We start from the raw sequence: 14511 nt of genomic DNA, 5'->3' as shown, positions 1-14511 counted from the left end.
GTCGCTATCCATGTTAAACACCCCAGATTTGACGCGGCACCGAACCTGGGGATCCCGGTTGTACAGCAGCGCCCTAATCACTCAGCTACATGCATAGCAATAGGTGCTTTCTTTACAGAATGGTGCTGACGATATGACCCGGAAACTTTCAGTCTATACCACTTGTACCTACAAGGAATAAAGTAACTGTACATATTTTCAAATACGTTTTGTTTTTGGTCATACGCACAGTTAAGATCAATTGTTCTGGTTTTTATATTGTTTGATGACACTTTTTGTCAGAATCATACTCAATACTTTAAATTTCTGCAGTAGTTGTATCTGAGAATACAAAAAAAAAACAAAAAAACTGGGGTGTTTGTGAAGAATAATGCGTGTGACAACATTAGCATCAATGCTATTGACAATGGCGTCTCATAGATACTATCCAATTGAGGGAAATTAGAAAGTTATATCTATCACACAGGTTGATTGTGACCATTTAACATGACCCTGACCAAAGACATTTGTCGAAAGTCAAAATCTCTAGTTGAATTTCTTCACGAATAGACTCTGCCACAACTCTGAACCATGATCATTTCACCAAGATCAAGGTCACCTACAAATCAAATACAAATACTTGTCCATGTCTGAACAATGCAAATCGCTTCTGATCATAATAAAAAAAAAAGTCTGATAACTTTCGCATTACATCATCGTGCAGCATTTTTGTTGCGGGCCTATTGTTTAGTTAATCTCCCTTGCGAGGCCATTAGATCTGACCTTTTGGTTATAGTCACTTCATTCGCCTTTCTGTCACGTAAACTTGCACCTGGCCTATAATTTTCATTTTAGTCTTTATATTCATCAATCGTACATTTTCGGGCCTTTCCGGCAAGCGGAAAAATAATTTCGAGCGTCCTAATTACGAGTCTCTATTTTCATATTAAATCAATATATGATTATAAAATTGTTCAAAGTCATTTGTACAATAAATATTTGTCAGAAACGATGAGACTTCACCATTGTCAGTTTGAAAACATTTTAATTACTAATTAGTGACTAACACAGCGGTTGGAAGCAGCCATTTTGCACAAATTTCATACTCCCGATGTTTTATTTGATGCAGAGTTAAGAAATGCGTGACACTAGTATTCCAAATGCCCCAACCGAGGGGGGGGGGGGGGGGGGGGGGGGAGGGGTTGTTTAGATATAATAGGGACGTTTTTGTAGGTTTACGTATTTCCAATTGACAAGGTATTTGTTTGTGTCATGTTATAATAAATCTTGAAGTTTTGTTTTTTCTGTTACAGCAAACAACATGTAATGGATTGTCCATGATGTCAAAATACAAGAAATCTGCCTGACCAATCACAGATATGGTTGCATCACTTCACAAAAGTGAACATTTGACCAATCGCATGTCTTCGTACGGCGCTTTTTGAAGGAATTCCATCTTAGTTGTTGTAATGTTCGGAACATTGGAGTTCATTGTTTCATATCCATCCAATGGCGATGTGGAGATTCATTACATTCTAAGTTCTGTCAATGCTTGAAACAGATTTATTTATTGTATGTGATATCTATTGTCCATAAAATGGTATGCAATACCGTTTGGGATTTTCTTACATTATTGAAATATTCCATGCGTTTCATGCAAGTTTCAAATGGGGTGTAGTTACACAGCCAAGAACAATAATTGCACACGTCTGTTCATTGGTTAATCCTCGAGTACAATGTTTGTACACGTCCGTTCATTGGTCCATCCTCGAGTACAATGTTTGTACAAGTCCATTCATTGGTTAATCCTCGAGTACAATGTTTGTACACGTCCGTTCATTGGTCCATCCTTGAGTATAATGTTTGTACACGCCCGTTCATAGGTCTATCCTCGAGTACAATGTTTAAGACAATGTACGTGTTCTAGTTCATTATGCCTAACACAAATCAGATAAGTTTAGTTCCATTTTGGGTCCAGATGGCATAACAGCAAAGACAGTTTATAAAGAAAGAAATTTCAGAAAAGATTACAACATTAACTACAAACTACATGTAGATGCAACATATAAGGAAGCAAGTACAAATGACTTGCAAATCGAGTGTAAACAATTAATGTCAATAGACAATATCAGTGTTATACCAGCATATGAATAATAAACTAGACGGGTATATACAATATGTGTGGGTCAAATGACCGTGTGCTGCGAACAGTGCGTGTCTTCAGCTTGCCATTTTTAGGACCATATCTTGCTTAGTAATATCTGCTGCAAAAATAAAACGCGATTACCCTAAGTCTTCCATGCCAGGTATATCCTCGCTTGTAGTAAGACCCGTGTATCCCAGATACACACTCCAGATGATGTGTTTGATACTAACTGTTAGAACAAACTTATTTTCATACAGTAAATTCCTAAATATAAGCGAGGAATTTATCATCGCGTAAATCCGCGAGAAACACCACTCGCGAAATAAAACCACTCGCTTTAATTTTTTTTATTGCCAAATTACATGCAAAAACTCTCGATATAAACAGCGCTCGCGAATTTATGTTCTCCCGATTTGACGTCCATGAGTCATTTCGCGATAATAAGTACTCGCGTACATGTATAGTAAGGAATCTACAGTACAGAATCTGATTACTGTTTACCTGATCAATTAAGATATAGGGCTCACAGCAGGTGTGACCGGTCGACAGGGGATGCTTACTCATCCTAGACACCTGATCTCACTTCTGGTTAATCTCGGCTGAGATTCGGCGTGGCTGAATATTTGGACTGACGCCTTCACCGAATCTCGGAGCAGTCCTTCATAATTCATGTCTGGAAATTTACTTTCAGCTTCGGCCGGTTCTAGCAATTAATGTGCACTTGTGTGACACTACTGTTCGCTTCAAATAAGTGATTTGACTATTACACTAACTTTCTGTCACTATTAAATTTGCATTGCTTACCGTTTAGGTATAAAAATCTTCGAATGAAAAGTCACTAAATTTTCCGTTTAAATGATGACTTCCATGGCACAATATCTTATCTCCTGAAATTGAAGAGTTCCTATAGTCTGTATTATCTAGTTACTGGTACAGTGTATCTCCACATACCGTCTTGTATATCGCTAATTTAAACTATTGGAACTCTTCAATTTCGGGAGTTAAAATATTGCCCCATGAAACTCATCATTTGAACGGAAAATTTAGTAATAGTATATTTTATGGAATTTACATACTTAGACGGTAAGTAATGCAGCATTAATAGTGATACAGACTTGGTTTAATAGTCAAGTAACTTATATGAAGCGAACAGCAATGTCACCTCAGTGCACATTAATTGCTAGAACCGGCCGAAGCTGAAAGTAAATTTCCAGACATGACCGCGGTGAGCGAGAGGTTAGAGCGTTCGCCCCGCATGCAGAAGGCCGGGGTTCGAATCCCGGCCGCGGCAGACCTAAGTCGTTAAAATAGGTAGTGTCACAGTAGGTGTGACACGCTAAAGAACCCTCACTGCTCAATGGCCGTAAGCACCGAGCATAGGCCTAAATTTGAAGCCCTTTATCGGTCTTGGTGACGTCTCCATATGAGTGAAAAATTCTAGAGCGAGACGTTAAGCAAGATACAATCAATCAATCAATCCAGACACGAATTATGAAGGACTGTTCCGAGATTCGGTGAAGGCGTCAGTCCAAATATTCAGCCACGCCGAATCTCAGCCGAGATTAACCAGAAGTGAGATCGGGTGTCTAGGATGAGTAAGCATCCCCTGTCGACCGGTCACACAAATATTCAGTCAAGGCGAATCTCAGTCGAGATTAACTTCTGGTATGTCCAGGACTCCGTATTTGCCCTTGTTTTAATTTTGGATTTATGAGATTGGTCAATGTACGTTATCTTCACTTAAGCTTGTTCATAGAAATGAGGTACGGTATGGGGTGGTCATATGCCAAAGTGCTTAACGACGGGGTATGGGAGGAGACTAGATGTAAAGCACACATCGTCTATTGGTGTATGGAAACACCCGGGTGTCTGAAAACTGTAAGTTAAATAGTACCCTTATTCTTTTTAAAGGATGAATAACCTAGACAGAAAATCCGGGTAGAGAGAACTTGCTATAGCGTCTATAAAGAGGACATCCCGTGAGGATCCGGTTTATTATAGGTCCTAGTACCCCACCCCCGGAGATCCGGGTTATTATAGGTCCTCAGTACCCCTTGCTTGTCGTAAGAGGCGATTGACTGATTGATTGCGTTCTTACGCCGTTTTGGTAATATTTCAGCTATTATGGGGCGGTCCTTCCGAGGAGACCACAAAAGCCGAGGCCTCGTGTCGCACGATAAAGATTCCTCCCTGTTCAAAGGCTGTAAGCGTCAAGCATATGCCTAAATTTTGTAGCCCTTCATCAACATTGGTGACATACATGTATCCATACAAGTGAAAGATCCTCGAGAGGGACGTTAAACAATATTCAATCATGCAATAGATCAATCAATATAAAAAAAGAAAACCCAGAGAGAAAACATGTTCCACTGGAGCGGAAGTTGGCGGGAGATTTAATAAATAAAGACATGTTTGGACACAAGTAAAAAGGGTAAGATACATAATGTATATCAGGAAATCTTTTATTCTAAATGTTTGAGACAGTGATACATGAATACAGTGATATAAGGCCTGGACCATGCACAGGTTTTTCCTGCACCTGAAATTGTAGGTTTTATTTAGTGGATCTGTAGCTCTCTGGTGTGTCCCAATATTTTCCCCGAGAGTCATAGATCTACAGCTTTTGTCGCGATAACGAACCTCACTGCTACGGCCCTGAAATCCATACATAGGGCTGAAGTGGAACTTCACACTTAGAATTTACACAATACGAAAATTATTGGATATGAAATTCCAAGCGAAGCAGATTTTAAACAAGAGGCCCAAGGGCCACATCGCTCACCTGAGTAACCTTGGCTCATATTTAAAGATTTTCCCTATATATTTGTATCCAAAACTGTGATCTCCCCTTATGACCCCATCCTACCCCTGGGGGCTATGGTTTTAACAAATTGAAATCTGAAATATGTCAGAAAGCTTTCATGTAAATATAAGCTTTTATGGCTCAGTGGTTCTTGTCAAAAAGATTTTCCTTATATATTTGTATGTAAAACTTTGATCCCCTATTGTGGCCCCATCCAACCTCTGGGGGCCATGATTTGAACAAACTTAATTTGCACTATGTCAGGTTCATGTAAATCTCAGCTTTTCTGGCTCAGTGGTTCTTGAGAAGATTTATAAATGACCCCACCCTATTTTTGTGATTATCTCCCCTTTGAAAGGCACATGGCCCTTCAGTTGAACAAACCTGAAAGCCCTTCACCCAAGGATGCTTTGTGGTAAATTTGGTTGAAATTGGCCCAGTGTTTCTTGAGAAGTCGAAAATGTGAAAAGTTTACGACGACGACGACAGACAGATAACGGACAAATTTTGATCAGAAAAGCTCACTTGAGCCTTTGGCTCAGGTGAGGTAAAAAGAATATTTCTAAATAAATTTGTATAAATATTTGAACCCCTACTGTGCCCCTGCCCTGGTGTCGACAAACTTGAATCCACTCTTCAAAGAAATCGTTAACTTTACTAACTGTAACCTTGTGTGTCTTGGAGAGAAAAGTTTTAAAGAAATCCCCAATCTATGTTCGCCTATATATTCCTATGCGAACTTTAAAACCCCGATAGTGGTCGCAGCCTGACGCTAGTGATTAGGATTTCAACAGACCGAGATCTTCTGTGTACAGGGAAGGTTCTACATGTATGTGGGTTATGACTTTTCTGGTCCAGAGATTCTTGAGAAGAATTATTTTTAAAACCTACTTTGTAATTACCGGTGGTGTATCCTCGTGGAAGTGGTAGTAATTATTCACTTAAATTGTATAAAAATTAAATTTCCTTCTTCCAGGCAAGTTTTTTGCCAGGCTTGTTGGAATCGGTCCCTTGGTTCATGAGAAGTAGTCGAAAATAGGGAAAGTTTTCACACAACAGACATGCACCTGACAGCCATATTTAGAGCAGAAGACATCACTTCAACTTTCACATCCAGTGGGCTAGCAATAAGGCCTGCTAGCAATATATATGAACTATTGACGTCACATTTGGGGCAGAAAGTATCACTTCCACAAGTTTATGGAAAATGCAGGTGCACACCATCCGTTCTGCACACCCTGCCAATAAAATGGTCAAGTGCCCCCTTCCCAAACTTAAGGTTATATGATCATATTCCTCCAACATAATACAATGTAATAGCTAATGTACCTCATACTTTCAGCTTATTTCATAAACCTTGCTGAATGAAACTTAAGGGCGTTCAAATACTTACATACGTCTCTATCCCACGCGTGTATTGTTCATTGAAGATGCGTGAGGTTTTAAAAATGGATTATCAAAACATTGGAATTAGAAGTTTTAATAAAATGTAAAACAAAAAATAAATAAAATGACATGCATGCAAAATAAAATGAGATTACTGGTTTAGTGCATTTTGGCGATATTTCTACTTTCTAATTCATGAAATACTGACGTAAACAGAATTTCCAAGGCGTATTAAGTAGTGAACACAATCGGGCATTTTGCAACTTGGAAAAGTTTTTCCCTCATGGAAGCATATCAGATATGGAATTGTTTTTTGGTTCTGCTGACCACAACCGATTTTCCTCCTGTGCTTTTTTGGCTTCTTTAAAGCATTCATCACACATCAACCCATTCTCGGCTAGGTAGTTCAGCATTCGGTTATAACCCTCATAGTCCGAAAAAAGAAGTGCCTGTAGAGTTCCCTTTAAAAGCCCAATCTGATGGCTGTAGTACTCCCCCGTGGCACACCAGTTAGCGAAGTGTTCACAGTTGTCCGAAGATATACTGTACAAGGTAATGTCATTCTCCAACTCCGCACGTGCACGTCGTATGATTTTCGAACGTGTAAAAGGTCTATTTTTGTATTGAATTATGTAGACGTCCTGCTTTTTGAGATCGAAATTCACGTTTTCCTCTCGCAAGTAGGCTAAATTTCCGTACTGTCCCACAGTGATCATGCACAGTAAAATGCCTTTCACGAGTTCCCCTGCGTGCGCACTGCGGTGGATGACTTTCAGAACACCGCGGGTGTGGTCATTCTCATCGGGAAGCACTTCAATCACGATGGCGTGGTGTTCATACCCGGCGGCGCGATGAATTGAAATGTGGTCTCCAGGAGTCAGATCGTCAAATGACTCTACCCGCGTTTTATTAAAGCACTGAAAACAAACACGTTTACACTCTTCTGGATTTATGATGCTCCAACTGCCTCCCAAACTGGAGTAAATGGAACATCGCATTTTATGGAGAGATAGCTGTTCCGGTGAGCACGTGTAAAACATAGTTTGTTCAAACTGCGGACGTCTGGACTTTCTTCTAGAAATAGACACTATTTGACTTCGTTTGGAGTCTAATGTAAATTTCGGTGGATCAGGTGGTGATTTTCCCGAGTCCATACAATCTAATTCTAGAATTGTCGCCATATTCGCTTTCTTCTTATACAGTGCTTGGGTGTAGTCTAATTTCTTTCTCGCACATTTCGAGGCACCGAAATTTTCTTTATCTTCCAGACGTTCTGCAACAGATCTTTTCTCTCCGGAATTTGGACTCATTTTCTGATACACAGGCGTATTACCCAGCGTTGGTTTACGAAATTTCTGATTACCAAATCCAGAACAACTTTTTTGTTTCTCATCTTTTGGCAGCTTTTGGGTCAGCAGAGTAAGAGACAGTTCATTCGGTTGACGGATCGTTTTGTAGATAGTTTTCGAGAAGTCACATGGACACGATAGTGACTGCACCTCCTCTGTAGAAAGTATTTCCTCGTTAGCGGACTCATCTTTGTCTGTCGACATATTTCTCTTGAATGACAAAGATTTCACGTATCTTCAAATGATTGGATAAGGGTCTCAGTGCTGTTCATCTGTCATATCTAAAGACAAAATTGAAAACAATGTATGTAAACTTTGTGAAACAATACACCCCCCCCCCCCCCCCAACGTAGACACGATCAATAATTTCAAACTTTAAGAGTGATTTTGACCCTCAGTTATAAATCAATGACCTTGGCCTTTCAATTCACCAACGACGACTTCGTACTCGGGTTTGAACTCGGGCTACACGAGTTGCAACTGAACGGAGAAAGTTTCAACATGCAATTTCCGAGTTGCCCAATAGTTCTTTCCCTTTGTGGAACTCTTACACACGGTGAGACGTAAAACATACTTTCGTCCACACGCGGTGGGTACAAATGCTTATCGCTGCCTTCATATATTAAGGATGATTATTAGACATCATGCAACCACCTAATCTGCTAGGACACACAAATTTAGTAAGTTTGAGTATTTGATAATAAAATAGCTCAAACAAAAACCGATGATCACCATCTTTCTTTGATTAAAGTACTGTATCACTTGTACAGAAGAGGAAATAAAAAATAATTTCATATTTAATGTAATGGTTTAGTTCAAACAAATATTCTTCATATGGTTAGTTGAATGTATACCAATGGCTGATATACACAAAATTTACGCTTTCATAACTTTTATCCTTATTTACATAGCTAGTCTATAACATGTGTATACATCTTGTACCCATCCAAGTGTTCAACAGAACACTGAACGTAACTCCATCACAGAAGAGCTTATATCTCAGAACTTGAGTACTCTTATGACGCACTAATTCTACCCTCTATGGAGTTAGTGTGGAGCAATATGGTGGTCTTGTAAAGACACTGCACATGCATGTGTCAGATTTCAAACGAGGGATGTGGCCCCCTCCCTATCTTGTATAGTTCAACAGCTATGATATCAAGCGTACAAAGAGAAAGGCCAGCAGACGGACCAAAAAGTGCTTGTTCCGTGATCTCGTGGACCTAACTACACATATCCCGCCTGTTCCGTGATCTCGTGGACCTAACTACACATATCCCGCCTGTTCCATGATCTCGTGGACCTAACTACACATATCCCGCACTTGCATATGGAAGGTCACGGTTGTCTTAAGGCTACAAAATACGCATCATATTGTCAATAACATACAATATTAAGTCTATTCTTTATATCGTTAGGTCTATTCTTTATGTCATTAAGTCTTTTCTTTAAATCTTTAAGTCTACTTGATATAATATGTTGTGAAAACCCTATCCTATGATGACAAATCAATGTAATACATGTACATTGTCGAATGCGCATCATATTCAGTCTAAAATCTATAATATTTCGTCTAAATTGTATTTCATTAGGTCATATTCATATAGCAGTGGGTTCAGACGTTATAAGATGATATCAAAACAACATGGACATGGCATACGGTCTTTTTAAACAATGACACCAAAACCATAGTATATTAAGTCTATCTTTTATATCATTAAGTCCACTTGATATGATATGCAGTGAAGAAACTATATTATGATGCCAAAACTAGACATCATTAAGTCATTTTTGCATGACATGTGATCCAATGTGCAATAATATTGTCAAAACGATATACATGTATATATTATGAATATTGCATGTAGTTGAGGGTAACGTATATATATATTCGCACTATCATGGCTTGTATAGGGAAGCATAGAAGACATATTTTAAATTACGAAATACTTTTTTGTCCTGGTATTCCAGCATTACAACTATTAATTTTTGTGTTTTTACCACATTGTCAAACTTGTCTTAGTCACAGGCACCTGAAGTGTGGATAGGCTTTATGTACATAGCCCCCCCCCCCCCCCCCCCAATAAAAAAAATAATAATATAAAACCAAAAATTTATTTAAAATATGTGATATCCCCGCCGATCACCTTTAAAAGTGGGTTCTGCATAGTAAATTTCTACTTTCTGCAAGCTTTTGAAATGACCACTTGTGAGATTAATCTCCTATTTTAAATAATTTTTTGGTTTTATATTATTTCTTTCTATTTCGGGGGGGGGGGGGGGGGGGGTTACATTATATAAGCCTATCCACACTTTAGGTGCCTGTGGTCTTAGTCTTCAGCTTGATTTTTCTTCACGCTACAAGAATTCATATTTACATAGGTCAGGCTTACGTTTCGTGACACGTGTCATTATGTTGCTAATTATCCGATAATAATTGGCAATGATTGGAAAATTACAGAAAAACGGACGCAATTGCTTTAAAAAGACATTTGTCAAAGCATGGAGCGCGTGTTGTCTTTATACACTCATAAAAGGAAACGTTTGGAGCAAAATGATAGCTCACCGCAGTAGCCGTGAATGACATAACAGAACCGTATGTGAAAACTAAGGTGACCTTTCATGTGAACAACACTTATACTCTAACAGTTATCACAAAGGTAAGACTTAGGTAAAATATGAAATATTTTAAAAAATAAAACAGTATGGTCTGTAGAAACGACCGATCGCGGTGCGAGACCGTTCGCTTCGTAAACGGGAGGTCATGAGTTTGTATGGTTCAGCATATCAGGGCCGCAGCAGTATCTTTTTTTTTAGTTTGTTATAACAAATTAATGATGTTAATTAATTAATAATTTGTTATAACAGATAATCAATTTGTTATTTCAAGTTACCTGAGCATTGTCACTACTGCAAAAGGCTATAAGAAATCGATACTAATTTTCCTGGTTGCATATCTATGCTACATATAATTCTATTCATATTATATTTAGCTTTTGCAGATTAGCTCAGACTCGGGCGATCTTTAAGGCCTATGAACCTATTTTTTTTTTTTTTGCTTTATTGTCACTTTAGTTACTACTGTGAATTATTTTAACTTATAAAGCCTTCTAGTACATGGTGCTAGATCTGATATTGAACACATAACTTTCAGTTTGTAGGAAACCCATTTTGAAAATGTATGCATGTTCATGACTGAAAAGTTTTTGTATCGGTGGTATTTCACATATTTTTAATTTTTTCTTTATAAATATTTATGAATAATCATACCTTCCCTTCTCAGAAAGGGGAGATATTTAGTGTGAATTCTTCTTCCGCTCCTCATACTATGATTGGGCCATTATAGCTTTTTTGTATTTTGACACTGACCTCTGGTATGTGGAGACTATGGAGAGAAAATTCACGATTGTCTATCATGATCTCTTGTCGTTGATATTATAATCTGTTAAATTTGTTATAATAAATTAATAATTTTTTATAACAAATTAGTAATTGGAAATAACAAATTAATAATTTGTTATAACAGATCAGTAACTCGTTTTAACAGATCAAAAACTCGTTTTAACAGATTGATAATCTGTTATAACAAATAACTAAAAAAAAGATACTGCTGCAGCCCTAATATGCTTCCGTAAGTTTGAGCCCCGCTTGTACCATGGCTGCATTAAACCGAAGACGAGATTGTTCTTCGCCAAACGCACGGCATTTCGAAGTGAGAATCACGGGTCTTTCCGAAATGACCTTAAAAAAGTAGATCCGTTGTCATCATCGGGTGTTGGAATCCTCACTGCTACGGCCGTAAGCACTGTGTATACATGTAGGTCCAAATTTATAGCTGATGATCACACAATAAGCATCTCGAAATACGATGATTACAAGCATGTTTACACTTTTTTCAATGTTAAAAGGAGAAGCAAGAAAAAAATCGACACGTGGACCATAACAAAATATATTAAACAATACCACTGACATATGAAAATTTAAACATCTTGCAATCTTTAGCAGTAATTTTGACATTTATCATTTCCTAAATAAAAATTACGACACATTCATAGCAAACAAATCATTTTGCCTGGTACGTACATGTATGTTTTGGAATTCAGTTCATTTAATTTGTTGAATGTCTTAAATTATTTTGTGTCACACTTTTTAACAAACCTTACGATGGGAAAATAAACCATCGGTAGATCTACATCGAACAAACTTTGGATGACCTTATCCCACGGAGTTGACACAATCCGAACTTTTTAGACTGTGTCATAGCCCTGTGTCTTAAACCACATTCAATCACACAGACACAGAATTAAACAATTCTGCGCACTATGATAATACCTGTAATTTACATGTCCACAATTTATCGCTCACTGGTTACTCACTTCGCTCGGAAAATAATCCCATAGTGATCGTAAAAAGCTTAACAACCTACACTTGCATGTATTGATATGGGGGCTACACTATTTACAGTCCTTCGCTTTTCGGTCGCTATTGTACTTCTCCGTTTGGTACACATGTACTAAGACTTTAACTTGTAAATTAGCACATGTAAATGATGTGATGCAAATACATTTAAGGACTTCACCAAAAAAAAAAAAAATTCCCCGAACTTTACAACCCCATTGACTAGTCATTTGATACCAATTTTGCTATCCTGTCTAAATAAAGAATGTACCATTATTATTGAAACTTTGTGCTATTATATCATTAACAAATATCCCATCAACTTAATAGTATGATCAAGTTAAGGTTATAGAAAGTCTTGAAATATTTCCATTACTAAAAAGCACCTCCACACATAGCGTCAATGGTAACCCCCACATCCTGGTACGATATAATGTATAAACTTTTAAACATAGAAAATGATGTAATTGATGAAAAATCTTCCATCTTTTATAAGAAGTGTAAAACATTACATCTTCTGATTAGATACTCCCAGTAACCGGAATCTCGGTTCCGGTAACCCTATAAGTAGATCTATACAAACTTCAAATCAAGCAAATGCGGTGTACAAATGCTATGTCAATCGAACAACAGAAAACGTAAAACCGTGTAAGACTACCAGTATCCATTTATGTCACTCCGTACATAGTCATTGTACATTCAAATCATCTTTAAATACATTTATTTATCTAACGATATTTCAAATTGTAGGAGCGATTAGCGACAATTTGTACTGGTCTCTGTAGATTTATGTAGAATGGACACCACGGTCTATTGATCATATATGTGAAGCAGAGAAGGCCTGGGATTAAACTTTTAAGTGTGTCAATGTCAGATTTAATATTCTACTACACACGGCGTGTTCACCCCCAGTAACTAGGGGTTGTATGGTACATGTGTAGACCTTACAGACAAAATAACCGGTTCCTGTGGTGTGATATGCATTCGTACACGTGTGATCCTGGATTTCGGAAGTATTTATTAAAGAGTGCTCAAGATTAACATGGCTGTCCACGACGACTTCATGCAGTCATAAAACAGAGAGAGGACGTGCATTAATTAGTTTTGGGGTCTCATCGATACACACACGTGATAAGCTTTCATATCTTTGAAAAATATTTGAACGATTTTACATACGTTATCTATATTGCTTGACATTGTAAGGATAACATTTAGAAGAAGATATCCCTTAGACATTAGCACGATTAGTCCATTATCTGATCCGCGCCCCCCATTTCTACGCGTGATGATGGATGTACGATATCGATGGTTCCGATTCGCATTTACTCAAGATTTCGTTAGCGCTGATTTCAATGTCATGCATGTCGATCATTTGATACATTACAGAAGACACACACATGTACATACCTTCAACAATACCTAGAAGCGCTTCCGTACTTAGCCTTGATCATATCCTTTTAGTATTACTTACTAACACCGAAGAAGCAAAAAATCCACGAGAGTGCGTCAACAGCACTGAGGCTCTCGAAGGGGTATTTTTTCTTAGACTGGAAACGAACAGGATTCCCTTTTTATTACTGCATGTAGTTTTAGAATTTTAATTTATTATGGACCATGTTGATCAGTAGCAACTTAAAGTGGAGCGTGGGTACACACATCTAATCATGTTTTAAAAAGTTTAATGCAATTATTACTGTCATTTACCTCAATGGAATTTAATTCGCAATTTTTATGGACTACAAAGCCTACTGTCAGAGTTCACATTGCTGCATCGCACACATAGAGAAAACAACATTTAAAAATTATCGCAATAATTGAGAAGATATACCTTTTAAGAATAAACAAACTGTTTTACACATCAAACGACAGTGTCAGTTTCTAAACAGCCCTTATAATGTAGGTCAATTCATAAAAAAATGAAGAAAAAAAAATGAAAAAGGATATTCATCAAAAACATGTTGCTTCTCAAAATCGGAATTTTTAATCTTACCATAAATCATAAGAATGGTGAGATCGATTTAGGTTCCTGTAGGATCTGTCCGGTTAAAAATGCAACAGAAGTGTTTGTAGTCTATTTTATATTGACGTATAGTACGTAGCCTCTCTTACTCCAATAAGCCACGTTATTTGTAAAAATATTTGGCGCCTTTGCAAAGATCCTATGACAATAAAAAAAAATCGGGGAGGGCTGTATCATTGCAGCTAGACAAAAGCATACAGTGAAAGATCAACAAGAGTTCAGAAGATGAATAGGAAGTCTACATATTCAAGAGAAATGTGACTGTGAATCTTTTATATCATGAGTTATTACAAATCTAACAGAGGTGCCATCTTATCTGTACCGCAGTGTTAATTCTGTTATCAAAGTCTAACATAAAATTGGAGCATACGAGGCGCAGACACTCGACGTTTTAAATATCTTTAATTTAACAAAAACTGTCTTCCTATAA

The 14511-nt window shown here is 37.6% G+C and overlaps 2 protein-coding genes across 7 annotated transcripts in view; one reads left to right on the top strand and one right to left on the bottom strand.

Moving 5' to 3' along the window:
* LOC125680317 (fatty acid-binding protein 5-like) overlaps positions 1-14511 on the top strand; it is a 42462-nt gene that overhangs the window by 23424 nt on the left and 4527 nt on the right. The window contains exon 4 of one of the 2 annotated variants that reach the window (XM_048919799.2): positions 1293-1591. The exons of the other annotated variant lie outside the window; for it this stretch is intronic. Coding sequence (XP_048775756.1) covers positions 1293-1346 — 54 coding nt within the window. The 3' untranslated portion in view covers positions 1347-1591. Of the gene's footprint in view, positions 1-1292; positions 1592-14511 lie in introns of those variants that run through there. 2 annotated transcript variants of the gene reach the window in all.
* LOC125680311 (uncharacterized) lies at positions 6393-14206 on the bottom strand. 5 transcript variants are annotated; one of them, XM_048919787.2, is made up of 2 exons: positions 14052-14206; positions 6393-7944 (listed from the first exon to the last, which is right to left on the bottom strand). In XM_048919787.2, exon 2 carries the CDS (start codon positions 7865-7867, stop codon positions 6596-6598), a length of 1272 nt encoding a protein of 423 aa, XP_048775744.2. In that variant the 5' UTR covers positions 7868-7944; positions 14052-14206; the 3' UTR covers positions 6393-6595. The 5 variants fall into 5 exon arrangements, with proteins under 5 accessions (XP_048775744.2, XP_048775741.2, XP_048775742.2 ...); XM_048919784.2 differs by lacking the exon at positions 14052-14206 and adding an exon at positions 13469-13594; XM_048919785.2 differs by lacking the exon at positions 14052-14206 and adding an exon at positions 11996-12482.

The sequence above is a fragment of the Ostrea edulis genome, chromosome 2 (assembly GCF_947568905.1).
Source record: "Ostrea edulis chromosome 2, xbOstEdul1.1, whole genome shotgun sequence".
NCBI classification, from domain to species: Eukaryota; Metazoa; Mollusca; class Bivalvia; order Ostreida; family Ostreidae; genus Ostrea; species Ostrea edulis.
The sequence above is the reverse complement of the archived record's forward strand: the minus strand, read 5'-3'. Positions and strand labels throughout refer to the sequence as shown.